The following is a 22,046-nucleotide window of genomic DNA, read 5'->3' on the forward strand; positions in this document are numbered from 1 at the left end:
ATATGAACCACATTTTCTCTGTAACTTAAGCCCTCTGGAGCAAGTTGGATCCAATTGCAACTGTGTTATTTCTATCATATGATGAATTGCTGCTGTACCCACCCAAATTTATAATTTGTGGGTCAGCCAATACCTAAGTTCTCATGGGAAACTCTGGCCCCATAGTCACTTGGTGTTTAATGGTCAAGTATTAGGTTTCTATAGTGCCCACGTGCTCCTTTTCAAAAAAAATAGTTCTTCGCTGCAAATGATAGGGCCATATTTCAGAACCCTATTGGTCTACTCTGCAACTCTCCTCCTATGTCTTACCAGAGACTACACCCAGTGTCTTTAATCTACCGTAGGAAAGATTAAAACACATAGCATATAGGATATGCCAAGTGATATGGCCAAAAAAAAAAGGGACTTATTTTAGTTTACTGAGACTGCCATAACAAATACCATAGTCTGGGTGGTTCAAACAACAGAAGTTTATTTTCTCACAGCTCTGGAGGCAAGAAGGCTAAGATCAGGGTGCCAGCATGGGTCCTTGTGAGGGCCCTCTGGCTTTCAGACAGGCACCTTCTCACTGTGTTCTCACGTGGTGAAGAGACAGGTCTAGTGTATTTCTCTTCTTATAAAGGCACCAGTTCTACCTTACCAGGACTCCACCTTTATGACCTCATTTAACCTGAATAACTCCTTAAAGGCCCTACCTCCAAAACAGTCATGTACAGAAGGGTGAGTGGGGTTAGGGCATCAACATGTGAATTTTGGAAGGGACACAATCCAATCATAGTAAGTAAACTTTTTCTCATGCCAAAGTTTGAACCTGCTACAGAAACCCTTTTTTGCTCTGATACCACTCAAAACTGGTGTCTTTTTGAGTCACCCAATAATGTGACTGAATGTATCATTTGCAAGTATAGAAAATACTGCTTCCAAAATCCAAGGTTTTCCAAGTACTGTCCTTTTTTAGTGGTAGGTTATTCAAGGTGCAATAACTTTCTGGAAAAGAAATTCTAGAGATGCCCGTGTGGCTCAGTCAGTAAAGCATCCAACTCTTGATTTCAGCTCAGGTCATGATCTCAGGATTGTGAGATCAAGCCCTGCATTGGGCCAGCGTGGGATTCTCTCTCTCTAAAAAAAAAAAAATTCTAGCATGTCCCAGACCGCTGAACCCCTAAAAACTTTACCAATGGTGAATATGTGCATTGTGCAGGTGTCTTACTTGAATATCTACAGTGCTTGCCACTTCCTGCTCAGCAGATCCAATTAATACAATATCATCAAAATATGGACCAGTATTCTGTTCAATGTCAGGATGATTAAGGTACCCATATTGTAACAGGCATTAGGAAAGTTAATATAGTACCAGGGTAAAACTGTGAATATGTATGGCTGCCCATCCAGGCAAACATAAACTGCTCTTGATCTTTTTATCTGATGAGAAAAAAAAAGGAGCATTAATCATATCAGTAGCCACATAGTAAGTGCCAGAGACTGTGCTTATCTATTCTTATAAACATACCACATCTGACATGGCAGCTGTCAAGGGACTTTTTGTGTGTCTGTTCATTTGTTTGTTTACAGTAGCCAACCATGGCCCATTTTCATCCATTTGACTTTGCCTGAGCCAGACTGCTGAAGTAATAGGGATATAATTCTCATCACCGCCCACCACCTTTTAATACTTTAAGGGTGGCACTTATCTCTACTATCCCACTAAAATGAATTGTGACTTACTTTCTTAGCTTAGGGATGCAATTTCACCAGATCCCACTTAGCTATTCCAATCATAATAGTGCTTACTCCACAGGTCGGGGAACCAATGTAAAGGTTCTGCATCTGTTTATTATATTCATCCGTTTATGCATTTAGGGACCAGAAACATAATCACAGCATAAGAAAAAATGTACTCACTGTGAGATGGACTTGGACCAGGACCCCACTTATCTCTTGGCTTTCATAAGCCTCATTATACCATGAAGGCATGATAGCATCTGGTGTCAGCCTCAGCTTAGAACCAGTATCCAACATCCTCAAAAGAATGGTAGTTCCTCATTCTCCAGATATAGTTATTCTGGCGAATGACCAGAAGTCTCTTTGGAGAAAGACTGAGGTAATATACACTACAAACACATGCTGTGATTTTGCAGGTTACTTCCTCAAGGGGACCCAGTCTCTCTTTGAATCAATAGGCTCTAAGAGCTAACTCTGGTCTGGAAACTAGAAGGATTATGATTTGCCATTATGTTTGCCAATATGACCCTTCTGCTTATTCAGTCTTGAACTTTTTGTATATATAAGTTAAACAATCCTCTGCTGTCTTTCCACACATCCTTCTCCTATAAACACCATTGTCTATTAGCCATCACCAAATAAACCTGTTGGCAAAAGTTTCCATTATAATTTTGGCCTTGCTGCCAGTTACTTTAATTATGACACCCCTGTCTCCAACAGTGAAGTGCCAGTTCCAGGCCTCTGCTAGTTCAGAATCCTATAAACGCAGAATGAAGGCGGGGTAAACAGAAGGGGAAATGAACCATGACAGACTGTGGACTCTGGGAAACAAACTGAGGGCTTCAGAGGGGAGGAGGGTGGGGGAGTGGGATAGGCCAAGGTTGGGTATTAAGGAGGGCACATATTGCATGGTGCACTGGGTGTTATACGCAAATAATGACTCATAGAACATTACATCAAAAACTAAGGATGTACTGTATGGTGACTAACATAACAAAATAAAAAATTATTATTAAAAAAAAAAGAATCCTATAAACGCCACTGATACAAGGGAATGTAGATCTATAGCAGCATTTTCTACTCCACTCCAACCTAGAGAGGACAGTCACCAATGAACTTAACAATTCCAGTGCCCTACCCTCCCACTAGCATTCCTTACTGTTTTACCAACGGGTATGTCTTTTAGGATTTCTCAAATGGTAAAGTCATCTAATGATTCTCTGGCCTTGTATAATACATCCACTCTGGCATGCTCTCCTCCCTGAGTCTTCTGAATCCTTCCTAAGTACTCTGACCAAACAGTTTGAGCATATCCACATTATTTTCTTTAAGTAGCCACATTTCCAAACTTTAAGGGGCCACCCCAGCAGAATATCGGACTTGTTCCAGGTATTCTTTGCTAGGAACTTAAATCCTGAGTCATGGGAGAGTGGCTCTCTGTAAGCACCTTCCAAAATCCAAAATCCCAATGATTCCTACCCCTGACATTCATGCTTTTGTGTGATTCCCTTCCCTTGAGAGCAGGCAGGAGCAATGACTTCCTTCTAACCAGTGGAACATAGCAAAGGTGATGAGATGTCACTTATCTACTCAGGCCATGGCAAGCAACAAAAGCTTAATAGGAGACAAAACAGCAAGAGCGACCTGCAGTTTTGTGCTACTGCAGCTCTGGAAAATACCTGGTCTTACCCAACTCAAGCCCCAGGCGACCCAGACTGGCCCACTAACAATAGAGGAACTAAACAGGCAAAGAAAGCCATTGCAGACAACTGGACTGAAGGCAAAAGTGGCTCAGCCACGACAGTAGGGTGCATACAACACACAGGAGACAACCTGAAGTGCCAGGTTCTGGTGAAGAGGGGACATTGCACCACAGGGCACTACAGGACCTCTTCTTCATAAAACCACTACTTTCAAAAGCAGGAGAGATAGCTGACTTTACTAACACATAGAAACACACAGAGAGTGTGTTAGACAAAATAAGGAGACAAAGGAGTATGTCCCAAATGAAAGAATAAGACAAAATCACAGCAAGAGAGCTCAACAAAATGGAGATAAGTAATATGCCTGATAGAGAATTTAAAGTAATGGTCATAGGGGTGCCTGGGTGGTGCAGTCAGTTAAGCATCTGACTCTTGGTTTCTGCTCAGGTCATGATCTTGGGCTCATGAGACTGAGCCCCATGTTGGGCTCCACACTGAGCTCAGAGTCTGCTTAAGACTCTCTCTCCCTCTCCCTTTGCCCTCCCCCAAATAAATAAATAAATCTTTAAAAAAAATAAAGTAATGGTCATGAACATACTCACTGGACTCAAGAATGGGTGGAGGACCTCAGTAAGACCCTCAACAAAGAGATAGAAAACATAAAAAAGAACCAATCAGAAACAAAGAACACAATAACTGAAATTAAAAATACATCAGATGGAATAAATAGGCTAAAGGAAGCAGAAGAACAAATCAGTGACTGGAGGATAGAGTAATGGAAAGCAATCAAGCTGAACAGCAGAAAAAGAATAATAAATAATGAAAATAGATTAAGGGAACTCAACAACACTATCAAGTGTAACAAGTTTCACATTATAGAGATCCTTGAAGGAAAAGAGAGAGAAAAGGGAGTAGGAAATTTATTTGAAGAAACAATAGCTGAAAACTTCATGAATCTGGGGAAGGGAACAGAAATCCAGATCCAGGAGGCACAAAGAGCCCCCAGCTAAAACAACCGAATGAGGTCCACACCAAGACACAGAGTAATTAAAATGACAGAAAGTAGTGATTAAACAGAGAAGTTTAAAAGCAGCAAGAGAAAACAGTTATATATAAGGGAAACCCCATATGGCTATCAGCTGATTTTTCAGTAGACACTTTGCAGGCCAGAAGGGAGTGGCATGATATATTCAAAGTGCTAAAAGGAAAAAATGCAGCCAAAAGTACTCTATCCATCAAGGCTATCATTCAGAATAAAACGAGAGATGAAGGGTTTCCCAGGCAAGCAAAAGTTAAACGAATTCATGACCACTAAACCAGCCCTACAAGAAATGTTAAAGGGGACTGTTTAAGTGGAAAGGAAAGACCATAAGCAGGAGTAAGAAAAATAGAAAGAAAAAAGCAGTAGAATTAAGTATATCTATAAAAATCAGTCAAGGGAATCACAAAATAAAAGGATGTAAAGCATGACACTGTATACCTAAAATGTGAGGGGGGGTAGTGAGGAGTGAAATTTTAGTGCTTTTAGAATGGGTTCAAATTTAAGTGACCATCAACTTCGTATAGACGCTAGGTGCCTAATATGTTATGCATAAACCTAAAGGTAATCACAAATCAAATACTGGTAATAGATATGCAAAAAATAAAGACAAAGGAATCCAAGTATATCACTAAAGAAAGCTAGCAAACCATGAGAAGACAGCAAGAGAAGAAAAGAACAGAGAACTACAAAAAAACCATAAAACAAGTAACAAAGTGGCAATGAGTACATACCTATCAATAATTTCTTTAAATGTAAATGGACTAAACACCCCAATCAAAACACATAGGGAGATGCAATGGATAAAAAAAGCAAGACTCTTCTAAATGCTGCTTACAAGAGACTCATTTCAGGCCTAAAGACACATGCACGTTGGAAATGAAGGGATGGAAAAGCATTTATCATGCAAATGAAGGTGAAAAGAAAGCTGGGGTAGCAACAATTATATTAGACAAAAATAAACTTTCAAAGAAAGACTGGGACAAGAGACAAAGAAGGACACTACATAATCATAAACAGAACAATCCAACAAGAAGATATAATAATTATAAATATTTATGCACCCAACATGGGAATACCCAAATACATAAAGCAGCTAATAAATAAAGAAAGTGATCAATAATACAATAATAGGAGGAGACTTTAACACCCCAATTACATCAACGGATAGATCATCCAAAAAGAAAATCAACAAGGAAACAGTGGCTGTGAATGACACTTTGGACCAGATGGATTTAACAGATTTATTCAGAACATTCTATCCTAAAGCAGCAGAATACACATTCTTTTCGAGTGTACATAGAACATTCACCAGAATAGATCACAGGTTAAGCCACAAAATAAGTCTTAACAAATTAAAAAATCATACCATGCATCTTTTCTGACCATAACACTATGAGACTAGAGATCAACCACAAGAAAAAATCTGGAAAGAACACAAATACATGGAGATCATACAACATGCTACTAAACAATGAATGGGTCAACCAAGAAATCAAAGAGGAAATTAAAAAAAATACATGGAAACAAATGAAAATGAAAACAAACGGTCCAAAATCTTTTGCATACAGCAAAAGCTGTTCTAAGAGGAAAGTTTTTAGCAATAGAGGCCTACCTCAAGAAACAAGAAAAATCTCAAACAAACAACTTAACCTCACATTGAAAGGAGGTAGGGAAAGAAGAACAAACAAAACCCCAAACCAGTAGAAGGAAGGATAAAATAAAGATGAGAGCAGAAATAAATGAAATAGAAACATAAAAGAACAGTAGAACAGGTCAATGAAATCAGGAGCTGGTTCTTTGAAAAGATCAACAAAATTGATAAACCTTTAGTCATATGCATCAAATAAAAAAAGAAAGAGAGAGAGAGGACTTAAATAAACAAAATCAGAAATGAAAGAGGAGAAATAACAAACAACACCACAGGAATACAAAGCATTATAACAACATTATGTAATATTATATTCCAAGAAATTGGACAACTTAGAAGAAATGGATAAATTCCTGGAAACATAACCTCCCAAAACCGAATCAGGAAGAAATAGAAAATTTTAACAGACCAATTACCAGCAACAAAATTGAATCAGTAATCAAAGAACCCCCTACAAACAAAAGAGAGAGAACCACAGGCCAATATCTCTGACGAACATAGATGCAAAAATCATCAACAAAATATTAGCAAGCTGAGTCCAACAACAATACATTTTTAAAAAAATCATTCACCATGATCAAGTGGGATTTATTCCCAGGGTAATTCAATATTTGCAAATCAACCAACGTGATACATCACATCAACAAGTGAAAGGATAAAAACTATATGATCATTTCAATAGATGCAGAAAAAACATTTGACAAAATAAAACATCTATTCATGATAAAAACCCTCAACAAAGTATGTTTAGAGGGGACATACCTCAATATAATAAAAACATGTTTCAACATAATATGAAAAACCCACAGCTAACATCACATTCAATGGTGAAAAACTGAGAGATTTTTATTCCTCACTTTTATTCAACATAGTACTGGAAGTCCTAGACACAGTAGTCAGACAAGAAAAAGAAATAAAAGTCATCCAAACTGGGAAGAAAGAAATAAAACTTTCACTGTGTACAGATGACATGATACCATATATAGAAAACCCTAAAAACTCCACCAAAAAGCTACTAAAACTGATAAATTAATTCAAAAAGGTCAGAGGATACAAAATCAATATACAGAAATCTACTGTATTTCTATACACTAATAATGAAGTAGCAGAAACAGAAATTAAGAAAACAATCCCATTTACAATTGCACCAAAAATAGTAAAGTACCTAGGAATAAACTTAACCAAGGAGCTAAAAGACCTGTACTCTGAAAACTATAAAACACTGATGAAAGAAATTGAAGATGACACAAACAAATAGAAAGATATTTCATGCTCATGGATTGGGAGAACTAATATTGTTAAAATGTCCACACTACGCAAAGCAATCAACAGATTTAATGCAATCTCTATCAAAATACCAATGGCATTTTCACAGAAATAGAACAAATAATCCTAAAATTTGTATGGAATCACAATAGTCCTTGAATAGCCAAAGCTATCTTGAAAAAGAAAAACAAAACTAGAAATATCACAACTCCGGATTTCAAGATATACTACAAAGCTGTAGTCAATACAGTATGGTACAACTCTCAAAGAAAACAAGAGAAAGTTTTTATGGCCTTGGGTCTGGCAGAGTTTTCAATATAACAGCAAAAGCACAATCCATTAAAGAAAAATTGATAAATTGAAACTTACAAAAATATCAAACTCATTCTGTGAAAGATATTGTTAAGAGAATGAAAAGCCATGGAGTAAGAGAAAATATTTGCAAAGCATTTAGGTGATGAAGGACTTATAACTACAGTATATAAAGAATTTTTAAAATTCAACAATAAGCAAGCAACTAGATTTTTAAAAATAGGCAAAAGTCTGTAAACACTTTACCAAAGAAGATACACTTATGTCTAATTAGTATATAAACAGATGGTCAACGTCACTAGTCATTACGTAAATGCAAATCAAAATCACAATGAAATACTTCACATCTAAAAGGACTAAAAAAAACCCTAAACAAACAAACAAAGCCCTGTACACATAACACCGACAATGTTAGGTGCTAGTTAAGATACAGAGCAACTAGAACTCTCACACATTGCTGGTAAAAATGAAAAACAGGAGGTGCCTGGGTGGCTCAGTTGGTTCAGCATCAGACTCTTGATTTTGGCTCAGGTCATGATCTCAGGGTCGTGGGATTGAGCCCCATGTCAGGCTCTGCACTTAGCAGGGAGTCTGCTTGAGATTCTCTCTCTCCCTCTGCCCCTCCTCCTGCTCGCACACTCTCTGTGTCTCTCAAATAAATAAATCTTAAAAAAGAAAAAAGAAAAGAAAAAGAAAAACAGTACAACTACTCTGGAAAATAGTTCAGCATTTTCTTTAAAAGTTAAGTGCTTACTGTACAATCCAGAAATCCTATTTCTAGAGATTTGCCCAAGTGAAATGAAAATGTTGCATGTAAATGTTTATAGAAGTTTATTCATCATTGTCAAAAACTGGAAATCACTCAGATGTCTTTATAAGAGAATGGATAAACTGGTATATCCATACAATGTAATACTACTCAACAATAAAAGTGGCTGAACTATAAAATCATTTAAATAGTTAAATTTTTAATATATTTGGCAAAATAGAAGAAGACAGACCCAAAAGACTACATACTGTATGAATTCATTTATATGTCATCTAGAAAAAGCAAAAGTATGGGACAAAAAACAAATCAGTGGTTGCTAGGGACTTTGGGGTTGGGCTAGGGAGACACAGATAATTCTAGGGTTGGGGTAGGATGACTGGAGCACCATCCCATAATGCCTGAAAGTAAGGAAATAAAAATAAAAATGGAGTTGTATCAAAGACATAGAGCCTACGTGAAAGAGTTCCCAATTACCAAAGCTTGAACAATTTGAGCAACATTATAAATAAATATTAGATTGCAACAGAATATAAAATCCATGAATATATACTAATGCAAATTAATGTTTGATTAAATAAATAAATGATGTGAAAGAAAGAAAACTCTTCCTTACAGAAGAATTCTAACTAATACCAGTAAAAGGAATGAAGAAAATAAAAAATTAGAACAGCACAGTAATGTAATAATTGTTGCAGTCAACATCTGCTAATGAATGCTGACATTAGTGGAGAAAGGTTTAAGGAAAAACAAGATATTTGCATAGCTTCAAAGTATCTCCTCCAGAATATTACTGTGGAGGTTGTAAAATACGTCCACAAATTCTTTGAGATTCCTCCTTCCAGGAAGCAAAGTTTAATTCTTCTCCCCTTGAGTATGGGCTAGATTCAGTGATTCACTTCAAATGAAGAGATTATGAAAGGAAAAAAAAAAAAGAGTAACTTCTTGGTGGACAAAACTGGCAGATAGATGTCATCTTAACCAAGGATGCTCAAGTTTCCCATCACCACTAATAAGACATTGGCATCATGTATCCCCTGCAATGAGAAGGGTACCTCACCTTTGCAGTATTTCCCCAAATCCATAATTCCAATCTAATCATGAGAAAACACGAGACAAACCCAAACCAAGGACTACTCCACAAAATACCTGGCTAGTACTCTTCAAAATGGTCATGGTCATGCAAGAAAAGGAAAGACCAAGAATCTATTACAGATTGAAAGAGACTAAAGATACACAATGATAAATGCAACATGGTATTCTAGACTGGATCTCGGAACAGGAAAAGGACACTAGTGGAAAACTGGAAAAATCCAAATAAAGCCCATAGTTTAGCTACTAGTATTGTAACAATGTTAACTTCTTAGTTTTGGTCATTGTGCCATGGTTATGTCAGATGCAAGCATTAGGGGCAGCTGGGTGAAGTGTGCATGGGAATTCTCTGTACTATCTTCACAATACATTTCTGTGTCAAAAACTATTTCAAAATAATAAGTTAAAAATATACCAGGGGCGCCTGGGTAGCGCAGTTGTTAAGCGTCTGCCTTCGGCTCCGAAAGTGATCCCGGCATTCCGGGATCGAGTCCCACATCGGGCTCCTCAGCTGGGAGCCTGCTTCTTCCTCTCCCTCTCCCCTGCTGTGTTCCCTCTCTCGCTGGCTGTCTCTCTGTCACATAAATAAATAAAATCTTTAAAATATATATATACACCAAATAAACTGAAATTTTAAAGCCATTTTCTCTGTCTTCAATGGTTTAAAGTCTTCATGAGTTTTCCTTGGTTAGATATACACTTGGATATATTTAGCAAACTGGGTATGTCATTCGGGTTCTACTAATCCCACTGGCTCTACTTTGAAAAATCATCTCTTCGCCTAGAAAGTTCTCCTCATCCCACTTCAGACTGCCCCTGGAAGTTCCTATCAACAGCATTCTTCTTTCCATCACAGGAAGCAACCACGCCATAAGCTGTGACAAACAGAGCCTCTTATGAAGTGCCTCTGATGATGGCTGTGGCCCCTGCTCCCGCCCACTGCCTCTGCACAGCTCCCCAACACTGGGAAGTCTAGCTGCTGGCTGAGGTCTTGTCCCTTCCTCTATCCTATTCCCCTATTCCATCTCCCACCAGTGTTCTCTCACAGAAACACAGAGAACTGCTGTGCTCTCACTCAACCTTGCTGTTCACACTCCCACACTTGATTTGGGCATCAGACCTGCAAAGTTCAACATTTATGGGTGGTGGAAGGTCCCTCTCTGTATGCCAGTCATTACAAGGAACTTACCTGAGCTGAGGGCCATTGATACGATCATTCATTAACCAGCAAGAATCTATACTGCCTCCCAGGGCATCAGGCACTGCAGGCTAGAGCTGGGAGTGGGACACAGTGGTGAGCAAACAGATGAGCAAAGGGTCATCCAACTCTGAAGAGAGCCTGTTCCATTCCCCCTCATAGTTGGAGGCCTGGGTCAGCAGGGCTAGGGAAGAGCCAGTGACAAGAAAAGCATCTTAAAACCGTATCAGAGGTCCTGAGCTACTAGTACAAGGGGGTAGAAATAAGCAGAGTTGCTTATTACACTGTGCTCAAGGGAAATATTTGGAGTTCAAAAATAGGGACCCAAAGATGAGATGGTAAAATTCGTAACAACTTGTCTGAAAGAGTTCATCAGGCCAGAAAACCTTCATAAGCTTTTTGACTTTTTTAAAAGAAGCCTTAAGTAAGAAGAAAACCAAATTTAAGATTTTCAGAAACATCTCACTCACCACCCTTGTCTTTATTAGAATCATCACTCATTATGTACATTCACAGAAGTACATTTACTCTGAATTGGGAAGTCAATTTTATCATTTGTCCTATGCTTACATTTTAAAATCAGAAGCAACCACCCCAAGATAAAAGTGACTCTTTCCTTCATCTCTTTGGTTTTAATATTCCAAAATAGATTGGGTGACTTGGGTGCTGTTTTTACCCTAATGTTGGTTAGCCTACCTTGTAAAGGAATGGGAAACTTTTCCTTTGTTAATGAAACAAAATTCAACCAAGTACATTTAAACTAACTGGCTTTATTAAACGATTGATGAACTGGGCCACACCTCACCTGGCAATTACAGAGGCACTCAGAAGAGTTGTACAAAACGGAAGGTTCATATAGGAAGGAGGATGCGCCAGGAAGTTATTAGGGAAAGAAAAGAAAAGATTGCTCTGGGCAAGGTCACTTTGTTTTAGGGGAAAGGGGGGAGGATGTGATCACGCAGATTACTTCATTTTCCTTTAGGGGACTGAGAAAGCAAGTAACAAATTACTTCTTTAGTGCTGACTGATGAGGGAGCAGAAGGCTGGCTGAAGACAAAGCATAAGCCTACACCCCGCAACTCCCCCACCCTCCCACTCCGGGTGGGCTATGTGAGGTTCCTCCAGGAAGTTCCCAACTATCTTCCTGTGAATGCCTTGCTAGAGGGAAAAACAACCTTAACTTGACAATGGAAAGGCCTCCAGTATCCTGTGAGTCTCTTTAACATATGAAAATCCTTTTGAAACCTCCCTTTTTCCTTAGTCCCCCAACCCCATAGTATATAATCAGCCACCCTTCACAACCTGGGGCAGCAGCTTTCTGCCCATGGGTCCTGTCCTCCTGCTTTAATAAACCATCATTTGCACCAAAGACACCTCAAGAATTCTTTCTTGGTTGTCGGCTCCAGATTCCACCCCACTGAACCTCACCTATATTCCACAACCTCATCACTGACCAGAAAATTCCTGACTGACCAGTTAAGGCAACATTTCTGGGGTAGATTGAAAGTTACCAGGTAACTTGGGTTAGAATCCCAACTCTGTCTCTCTCTAGGTGTGTGACTTTGGCCTCAGTTTCCTCATCTGCAAAATGTAGATAATAAAAGCACAGTTTAAAAAAAAAAAAAGAATGTTCTTCATTGGGTTGCTGTAAGGCTTAAATGTGATAATATAAAGTGTTTGAAAAGTGCCTAGCACATAATCAGAACTATATGTCTCTATCTCTATATGTCTTTGAATTTATTATTATTACTTTTTTTTCAGTCAGTTCCCTGAGGTCACAAGTGAAACTAAGTTAAATGGTGACTTGGTGGGGTACCTGGATGGCTCAGTCATTAATTATCTGACTGTGGTTCAGGTCATGATCCCAGGGACCTGGGATTGAGCCCCACATCCGGCTCCCTGCTCAGCTGGGAGTCTGTGTCTCCCTCTCCCTCTGCACCTCCACCCAGCTCTCACTCCCTATCTCTCACTCACTCAAATAAATACATAAAATCTTTTTTAAAAAGAATGGTGACTTTGTGGGGTGCCTGGGTGGCACAGTCGTTAAGCATCTGCCTTTGGCTCAGGGCGTGATCCCAGCGTTTTGGGATCGAGCCCCATATCAGGCTCCTCCGCTAGGAGCCTGCTTCTTCCTCTCCCACTCCCCCTGCTTGTGTTCCCTCTCTCGTTGGCTGTCTCTGTCAAATAAATAAATAACATCTTTAAAAAAAAAAAAAAAAAAGAATGGTGACTTTGTGGGCAAACATTCAACTTAACTGGCACAAATCAAGGCCATGGCTCTCTCAATGCCATGTTAGTGGTTTATAAACAAATGTCTATTCAAGTCCTCCCCTGGGCCCCATAACTGAACCAATACCAACAAATCCAACGGACACGAAAGAGGATTAGAAAGCAAATCCTTCCATCATTTGCATCTCCAGATTTAGAGCTAAGAATTCTGAGATAAACAAATGGAGTGAATTTGGAAATGATGCATCAAAGACTTCCTCCTGTGACATGAAGAGTGGAGCTGTCAAGGATCTGCCTAACAAATGCTAGAGACATTTTCCTGCAGACACCAAAGAGGCGTAACAACTCAAGATGACTGAAACCTGCAATCCCCCAGAAAATGAATTGTCACCATTTTACATCCTCTCGATTTTAACAATTATAGGAACTGAATGCATCGTTGGTATCATTGCAAATGGGTTCATTATGGCAATAAATGCAGCTGAATGGATTAAAAATAAGGCAGTTTCCACAAGTGGCAGAATCCTGTTTTTCTTGAGTTTATCCAGAATAGCTCTCCAAAGCTTCATGATGCTAGAGATTACCTTCAGCTCAACATGCCCACGTTTTTATAATGAAGAACTTATATATGACATGTTCAAAGTAAGTTTCATGTTCTTAAATCATTGTAGCCTCTGGTTTGCTGCCTGGCTCAGTTTCTTCTACTTTGTGAAGATTGCTGATTTCTCCCACCCCTTTTTCCTCAAGCTGAAGTGGAGAATTTCCAGATGGATGCCCCAGCTTCTGTGGCTTTCAGTGTTTATTTCCTTGGGCTACAGTGGGCTCTTCTCTAAAGACATCTACACTGTGTATTGTAACAATTCTTCTATCCCCTCCTCCAACTCCACTAAGAAAAAATACTTCACTGAGACCAATATGGTCAACCTGGCTCTTCTCTATAACCTGGGGATCTTCATTCCTCTGACCATGTTCATCTTTGCAGCCACCCTACTGATCATCTCTCTCAAGAGACACACCCTACACATGGAAAGCAATGCCACTGGCTCAAGGGACCCCAGCATGGAGGCTCACATGGGGGCCATCAAAGCTACCAGCTACTTTCTCATTCTCTACATTTTCAATGCAGTTGCTCTATTTCTCTATATGTCCAACATCTTTGACGTCAACAGCTTCTGGAATATTTTGTGCAGATTCATCATGGCTGCCTACCCTGCTGGACACTCCATTCTGCTGATTCAGGGCAACCCTGGGTTGAGAAGAGCTTGGAAGCGGCTTCAGCCTCAAGTTCATCTTTACCTAAAAGAACAGACTCCATGACTGACACCCACAGAGTACAACAGCACCCAGCCCAACCAGCTCTGCCTTTCCCTTACCTAGACCCCTCTCCTCCCACCTCCTTTCTTTCCCAAACCTGATCCTTTTACCTGATGTGTTTTTTTATACAGAAGGCTGATTTTCATTTTTCTCTTTTGCTTCATGGGCACAATCATAGCAATGTTTGACATTATTTACCTGAGCGTTCTATTTCTACCTCCCCTTGCTCCATCTAAAGCAGTGATTCTACACGTTAAATCTCTGGGAGAAATTTTTGAAAATATCAACATCCAAGCCTGACCCCTAAATTAAGTCAGAATTTTTGGTTGGAACTGAGACAATTCTTTTAAGTTCTCAAGATGATTGTTTTCTAAAACCTAAAACAAAATTTTTTAAGATGCTCAGACTGACGTATAACAAGAGGAAAATTAAAACTACTTTGAGATGTAAGTTTTCACCTATCAGATTAGCAAAGGTCAAAAAGTTTGGTAACACATTGTGTGTGATTATGAGGACCAGGCAATCTCATAAATTGATGAAAATATTAATTGCTGCTTTCTCAAGTACAGTTTAGTAATACTTATGAAGGTACATACTTTTATTTGGCAATTTAGCTTGGGGAAATTTGTCTTATAGATATATTTCAGTACATAAAAATTGATAGGTACCCATTATTTATTGCAGTATTCTGCATCTAAGATGGCCATATTTGTTATTAAATGGAGCCACATTGAGGGTAGCAACTAATGTTGAATCACCAATCTTCAATCTATATTAAATTCACCAAATAAAACTTACTTTCTCTTCCTATCTGTAAATAACTGGGTTAAATTCATCCTGAAATGGAGACACTGTTTCTTTTTCTCTTCAAGAAGATACAGAGACTCTTCTTAAAGGGTCTTGTTTTCTGAACTTCTATGTCTATGGGCTTCTAAGACAAGATAAATAAGGTAAAAGAACAAAATGTGAGGAAGACCTTGAAATTTTGAAATGTTCAATCTAGGAGATAGATGCTACCACTTGAATCTATTCAGGGCAGGTCTGGACTTTGGGCTGCTTCGTTACTCATGACCCATAGTGGAAAGGGCTACCCTGAGAGAATTACCCTCCCCCATTTCATAACCAGTCTATAGGACAATCTGTAGTCCTCTGAGTCCTCACTGGGCCAAAGACTTAACTGTGTTGGCCAGTGCTCCTCACATGTGCCATCCTTAAAAGTTACCAGCAGCTGAATATGACTTGCTATTGAAACCACGAAAGTCTTCCAGGAAGGAACATGACTGTTTCAGGTGTGAGTGTTAGACATTCATGACTGTTTGTCATTTAATCTTTATCAAGGATTTTGTTGTTTAAAAAAATATATATATTTGATATTCAAAATGATGTCATGCTTCCTTGTACCTTAACAAATGGATTCCGAATAATATACTGGGTGCTAAGAAAACCGGTAAACCTGTTTTATAAACATTCTCAGGGGCTGAAGACATTAAGTCAGTGAGTATCAAAACATAGTTATGGGCAGCCGGAAATAGACCATCAAAGCCATCACCTGTGAGAAAATTCTGATGGAAATGATTAGATTGCTCACTGAGCAGCTTCCAAAACTGAGTAACAGATAATTGGGGAAGTACATGTCACAAGTCACAATTGTTTGTCACTATTTCTGGTAATGTGGTGAGGTTTATTTTCTTGTGAAATAGCCTGATTGCTACAAAGCTGTCTATTAAAAGCATCTTACCTCAATTCTCATGCCTGGCTTTTTTTTTAATGAGATTGTTAATACTTACAAAAAACATAATACTATTACTCATTTCTAAATCTCCACCCAAATATTACAGAATTAAGAAATTAGAGTTGTTTCAAGTTTATTTTTTTAAGTTATTATTATTATTATCAAAGTAAAACAGCTTTTGGCCAAAAAACAAACAAACAAATGCTGAAAAGGTCTTTTGTGAAAAGTCTCCTGCCTCACCCTGATTTCCACTTCCCACAAGCAACAGTTCTATTGTTTTCTGGCTTTAGTTTTTGTGGTGGCTACTTTCATAGCTCCGAATGCATATACACACACACAGCATTGTTTTATCCATCTGTAAACAACACCCATTGACTCATCACTGTAAAAGATGACAACCAAAGTGTCACTTATATTGCCCTCAACTGTTTCCTTGTCCTCCTTCCAAATTTTGAGAATTGCACTACTACTTTTAGCTCTTACTCTCATTGCTTTTAAATTACTGAATGATCATTTTACATTTCAATGTTTTGTTCTAATATTTATAGTCAATGCCTATCAACTCCATACTATATACAGAGTGTTGGTGCTCCTATCCTTCCCTCTACTACTTCTCCCTTTTCCACCTTCTAACTTCTGAAAGCAACATGCTTCTTTTACATTGTCATATGCTATTCTGTTAACTATAGTTCAGTCTTCTGTGCTTTACCTATGAATTTATTTTATTTTATTATTATTATTTTTTTATTTGACAGAGATAGAGATAGCCAGCGAGAGAGGGAACACAAGCAGGGGGAGTGGGAGAGGAAGAAGCAGGCTCATAGCGGAGGAGCCTGATGTGGGGCTCGATCCCACAACGCTGAGATCACGCCCTGAGCCGAAGGCAGACGCTTAACCGCTGTGCCACCCAGGCACCCCTATGAATTTATTTTAAATGTAGAATATCAATAAATAGCTTTACTTTCTTTTAAAAAGAAAGATTTTATTCATTTATTTGAGAGAGAGAGTAAGAGAGCACAAGAGCAGGGTGAGGGGCAGATTGAGCAGATCCCCTGCTGAGCAGGGAGCCTGATATAGGACTCAATCAATCCCAGGACCCTGGGATCATGACCCCAGCCGAAGGCATATGCCTAACCAACTGAGCCACCCAGAGGTCCCAATAAATAGTATTTCTAATGTTGTTACTGAAACTATTATTGGACTCAGGACCAAAAAGTGCTTTCCATTAAGTTCAATGACACAATCCATAAATCCAAGTAAAAGGAGACTGTTTTCCAGCATAAAAACCAGATGCATTTTATTTTCTTACACTCCATCATTCACTCAACAACATGCAAGAGTTTAGTTTAGGTTTATGATAATCCTGCTCAACTGCCTTCCTTTATGTGTTTAGACCACCCTCACCTCCCAGAGGTAAGTATATTCCTTACCACCTACTCAAAGGAATTCAGTACTTTAATCGTGGTACTCTCAGGTGAATGAAATCCACTAAGTAATTTCCTCAGAAAGGTCCTTTGGAAATGGGAAATGTTTTTCTTTTGACCTCACTGTTGATTGATAGTTGATTGAATATATGATTCTAGGTCTAAAATAATTCACCTTGAGTAATTAGAAGAAATTTCATTATCTTTTTGTATTTGTTGTTACTAATTGGAAGTGTGAAAACAACCTGTGCATTTTTCCTTTGTAGGTTTTTGTATTTTCGTTCTTTAGAAGTTTTTAGAATCTTCTTTTTATCCTTAGTGATTCACCAGGACTAAAGTGACCATATAATGCTATTTTTTAATGTAACATGAATTATAGAGGCTGAAAAAAAAAATGTTCCAGGAAGTTACTAATGACCCAGGATCTTTCTAGCTTCCTGTCCTGCACATCATGTTGCTGAGGTTCTTATTCATGGTCACAGGATGGCTGCTACACACTGAGGAATCACTTCTCCATTCTAGGCAGAATTGGGTCATATGGACCCCGACAAGGAAATTTATAAAAGAGTTATTTTTAATTTAAAGTGCACACTTCCACTCTAATCCACTCTAAACAAAATCAGGGTACTTATAATGATGAAGAGAGCAGAATGATCATGGCTTAGAAAACTAGTATCAAATGCTCCATTTGGTGAAAATTATGTAAGACCAATTCAGGGCTTTCAATCAAAAGACCATGTCTTATTAGCACTCGTAAAATTTTTGCCAATTTTTTAAAAGTAACTTCTTCCTCTTCATTTTCTCTAAATTTGATCCCTGAAAATCCTTTTGGTCAGATTTTATGCCTCCCAGATTAAACATCTGTGTCTTTATCTTTTATCTTTTTCATCATTGATTTATGCTCAGCATTCAGAGATATTATCTTGAATTCTTCTTAATTTTACTGAAATCATATATTAGCTGAATGTAATTTTAAATCATATTTTTAATTTCTAAGTTTCTTCTTGGGGCACCTGAGTGACTCAGTTGGTTAAGCATCTGACTCTTGGTTTCGGCTCAGGTCGTGATCTCAGGGCCCTGGGACTGAGCCCTGCATCAGGCTCCCTGTTCATTAGGTAGTCTGCTTGTCTCCCTCTCTCTCTGCCCCCCCCCTTGCTCCTATGCATGCTTTCTTTCTAAAATAGCCCTTAAATTAAAAAAAAAAAAAGTTTCTTCTTGTTTCTTATTTCTTTCTTTTTAATAGTATCTTTTTCTCAGGGCGCCTGGGTGGCACAGCGGTTAAGCGTCTGCCTTCGGCTCAGGGCGTGATCCTGGCGTTATGGGATCGAGCCCCACATCAGGCTCTTCCGCTATGAGCCTGCTTCTTCCTCTCCCACTCCCCCTGCTTGTGTTCCCTCTCTCGCTGGCTGTCTCTATCTCTGTCAAATAAATAAATAAAATCTTTAAAAAAAAATAGTATCTTTTTCTTATTTTATAGATGTAAAATAGTATCTTCTCTACCTTCTCTGAGGACATGAGTTCAAATTTTTTAAGTGTTCTTTGATCTTTATTTCTGCAGGGGTCATTTATTTTGAATGTTTATCTTGGTCTTTCTCTTTTAGGCTGTGAATTTTGCTCCTATTTCTGATAATCCTTGATTACTAATTCATGAAGGAAAATGAAAGGCTGCTTTGCATAAGTAAGAATTATTTCCCAGTAGGACATTCTTTTGAATGGAAAGGCTGATTGGGACCTCTGTTTTGTAACTGGGCCACTCAGTTCATCAGGATTAGCTTCTGATGGCTTTTCTTTTTTCTTTTTCTTTTCTTTTTTTTTTTTTTTTTTTTTTTGAGGTATGTGGGTAAAAAATCAGACATTAGCCTAGAAATCTAAAATGTCATAATAAGAAAGAATTTACTCTCTGTGCAAACAACTGCACTGGAAGCCCTAGTTCTTCCTTGGAAATGTGTTCAATTTCTCTAAAAAAAGAATTGTCAACATGGGGGCTGCCAATGGTTCTGTGTGCAGTGGTGGGAAAGGGTTGGAAGGAATCACTGAAGCAGCTACATGACAGACAGAATTATAGCAATGACTCTGGTTTTACACCCTGCCTCACTCCTACTAGCCAACGCTAAGAAACATACATCAAGGGACCTCAAGGCTTTCAGCAAGCTGATCAGCCACCGCATTTCCAGAGGTCCACCATGCGCATATTCTGAGCATACTCTATGTCACTTCATCCACAATATGCTTTCGTTGATGGTCCATATCCAAGAGATGGGATGAAATCTCTAGTCTGCCCTTGGCCATCCCCACTCCTCTCTCTTAATTATTATGGTTTTTGTTTTTTTTTTTTTCCTTAATGGAGTCTCAGAAGAACGGGAAGTTAAGTGCATTTGTTTGGTCTAATATTTAAAATCAGAAACCTTATACATAATATTTTTTTTATTATACAAGTACCTCTAAGCCTAGTACAGAAGTTCAATCTTTGGTGCCCACAATGTTTTATCATGGACAATCCTGAATTGCCTAAATCTTAATTTGGCATCATAAAAATCCCCCAAGCTAGTTTTCTACAGGAAATTTCTGAATTGGAACATTAACTCTATTGATAACAGGCTTATCTTATTTTTGTTTTATGCTAGTGTTTTTCTCACCTATAAATAGACCTGCTAATTTTATTATGTGACTGACCCTTTGGGAAAGTTTATCAACTCTTCCAATTGATTAAACAGTGGCAGCACTCAATTCCCTTTTCTTATTGATTTCATGGAAAATTTCCAGAAAGCTTAAATTGGTAAAAGCTGATTATTGGGCTAGAAATGAAAGATTTTCATCTTAAGATACTTAAGATAAAGGAAAACATCTATATGGACCTCTCCGCATGCACTCCACACAGCTGTGTGTGTGTCCTCACCATCATCTTGGGAATTTTTTCATAAGAGCATAAGAACAAACACAGAAAAGATAAAAGCAGGATTTAGTCTAACCCAGCCAACTCTAACTTGCCTGCCAAGTAGATAAAAAGACATGGTGGCCGATTCCCTGGGAAGGCTTGTGCCTGTATCACCATGGAGACACTACTCCGACCATCAAGTAATGGGATTCAGTACAACAAACATAGCTGAATACAGAGATAGAGCTCTAGCACCAGGAGAGTGAGCAAGAGAAGGGGCAGGCTGAGGGAGAAGAAAAGATGCCATGTTGTATGTAAATGTCACCGTGAGAAGAAAGGGGGTTGCAGGCGGTGACTCTGTAGATGGGAAAGACACAGCTGATGACTGGTCACTTGGCTTGGAGCCTTCCTTCCACCTTTAAGGAGCATCCAGGCTCAAAGCAGGAGAGAAATCTTGAGTGGGCTGAGTGTAACATGAAATGAGTGAGTTTACCCAGTATTATGTTTTCACCCACCAGGTGGCTTGGGGGAAGGGAGGGGCATGCAGATATTAAACTAGCTACATTTATTTATTTATTTTTAAAGATTTTATCTACTTATTTGAAAGAGAGAGAGAGAGAGCACACAAGCAGGGGGAGTGGCAGGCAGAGGGAGAGGGAGAAGCAAGCTCCCCGCAGAGCACGGGAGCCTGGTGTGGGACTCAATCCCAGGACCCTGAGATCATGACCTGAGCCAAAGGCAGTTGCTTCAGCAACTGAGCCACCCAGGTGCCCTAAACTAATTACTTTTAAAATATAAGTTACTATTCATACCCTCGGTTTGTGAAGTTTAAAATTCATTCCTACTTTATGTGTAAGCTCACCTGGGATTTTGAAATATCCATACAGAGCATATAACTGCACATAAGCCAATTCTAACCCTGGACTGGAATTTGAAGTAAAATCATCTCCAGGCAAGGCCCAGCAAGAGACAAGAGACTGAGAGGTGGTGAGAATAGAGGAAATGGGCTCTCAGATGCCACCACTGATGTCAGAAACAGGGATGAATTCTAATGAGACTGACTTTGCAAAAGAAGAGCAGAATGCTTAAAATGCCCAGGGAGATCCAAAATGCAATTTTCTCTCTCTCCCTGCATGCTCTCCCTGAACAAGCCCCTCATTGCTCAAGTCCCCAGAAAGCCAGAGTCTTCCAAATTTGTGCCTGTCCCTATCTCACTCCTGAACCCCAAGCCCTTTCTATCCCCAGAGTCCCCTCTTCTTACCCCCTTTCTGATCCAGATTTTTGCTAAACTAATGGCTCTGTCTCTAACTATCCTCTGCCTTGCAAATGAAAGCTCTTTTGGTTTTAAGAACTATTATGGACTGGCATTTATAGCTGAGGTTAAAAATAACCCCCACCAGACTGCCTGTAAGATGTGATTTCCTGAGAACCTGCAGGCCTTGGGAATGCAAATCAGAAAAGGATCCATTTGCCACCAACACTTACCAGAGAAAATTGCCATTTGCATCTGCACTCCAGATCCTGGATGGCTACAAATAAATCAGTGGCTCATTCAAACCAGAACCAGGCACAGATTGAAAGTCCTGGTGGAGGTGGATTCGGAAGGAAGAGTGAAAAGGGCACAGCTCTGGAAATTAGGACTGATGAGCCCACGTCACTGCCAAAATAGAAGGCTGGGCAGTGCGTTCCCAGGTATCTAACCCTAGACTGACCCTGAATGTTA

The 22,046-nt window shown here is 39.0% G+C and overlaps 1 protein-coding gene across 1 annotated transcript; it reads left to right on the forward strand.

Annotated features, from left to right (window-relative positions):
* Positions 1-708: 708 nt before the first annotated feature.
* On the forward strand, positions 709-14,295 carry TAS2R39 (taste 2 receptor member 39). Its single transcript, XM_057304521.1, is given in 2 exon segments — positions 709-720; positions 13,288-14,295. Coding segments are annotated over 2 exon segments (1,020 nt in total).
* Positions 14,296-22,046: the final 7,751 nt, after the last annotated feature.

Source organism: Ursus arctos, unplaced genomic scaffold (assembly GCF_023065955.2).
Source record: "Ursus arctos isolate Adak ecotype North America unplaced genomic scaffold, UrsArc2.0 scaffold_3, whole genome shotgun sequence".
NCBI lineage: Eukaryota > Metazoa > Chordata > Mammalia > Carnivora > Ursidae > Ursus > Ursus arctos.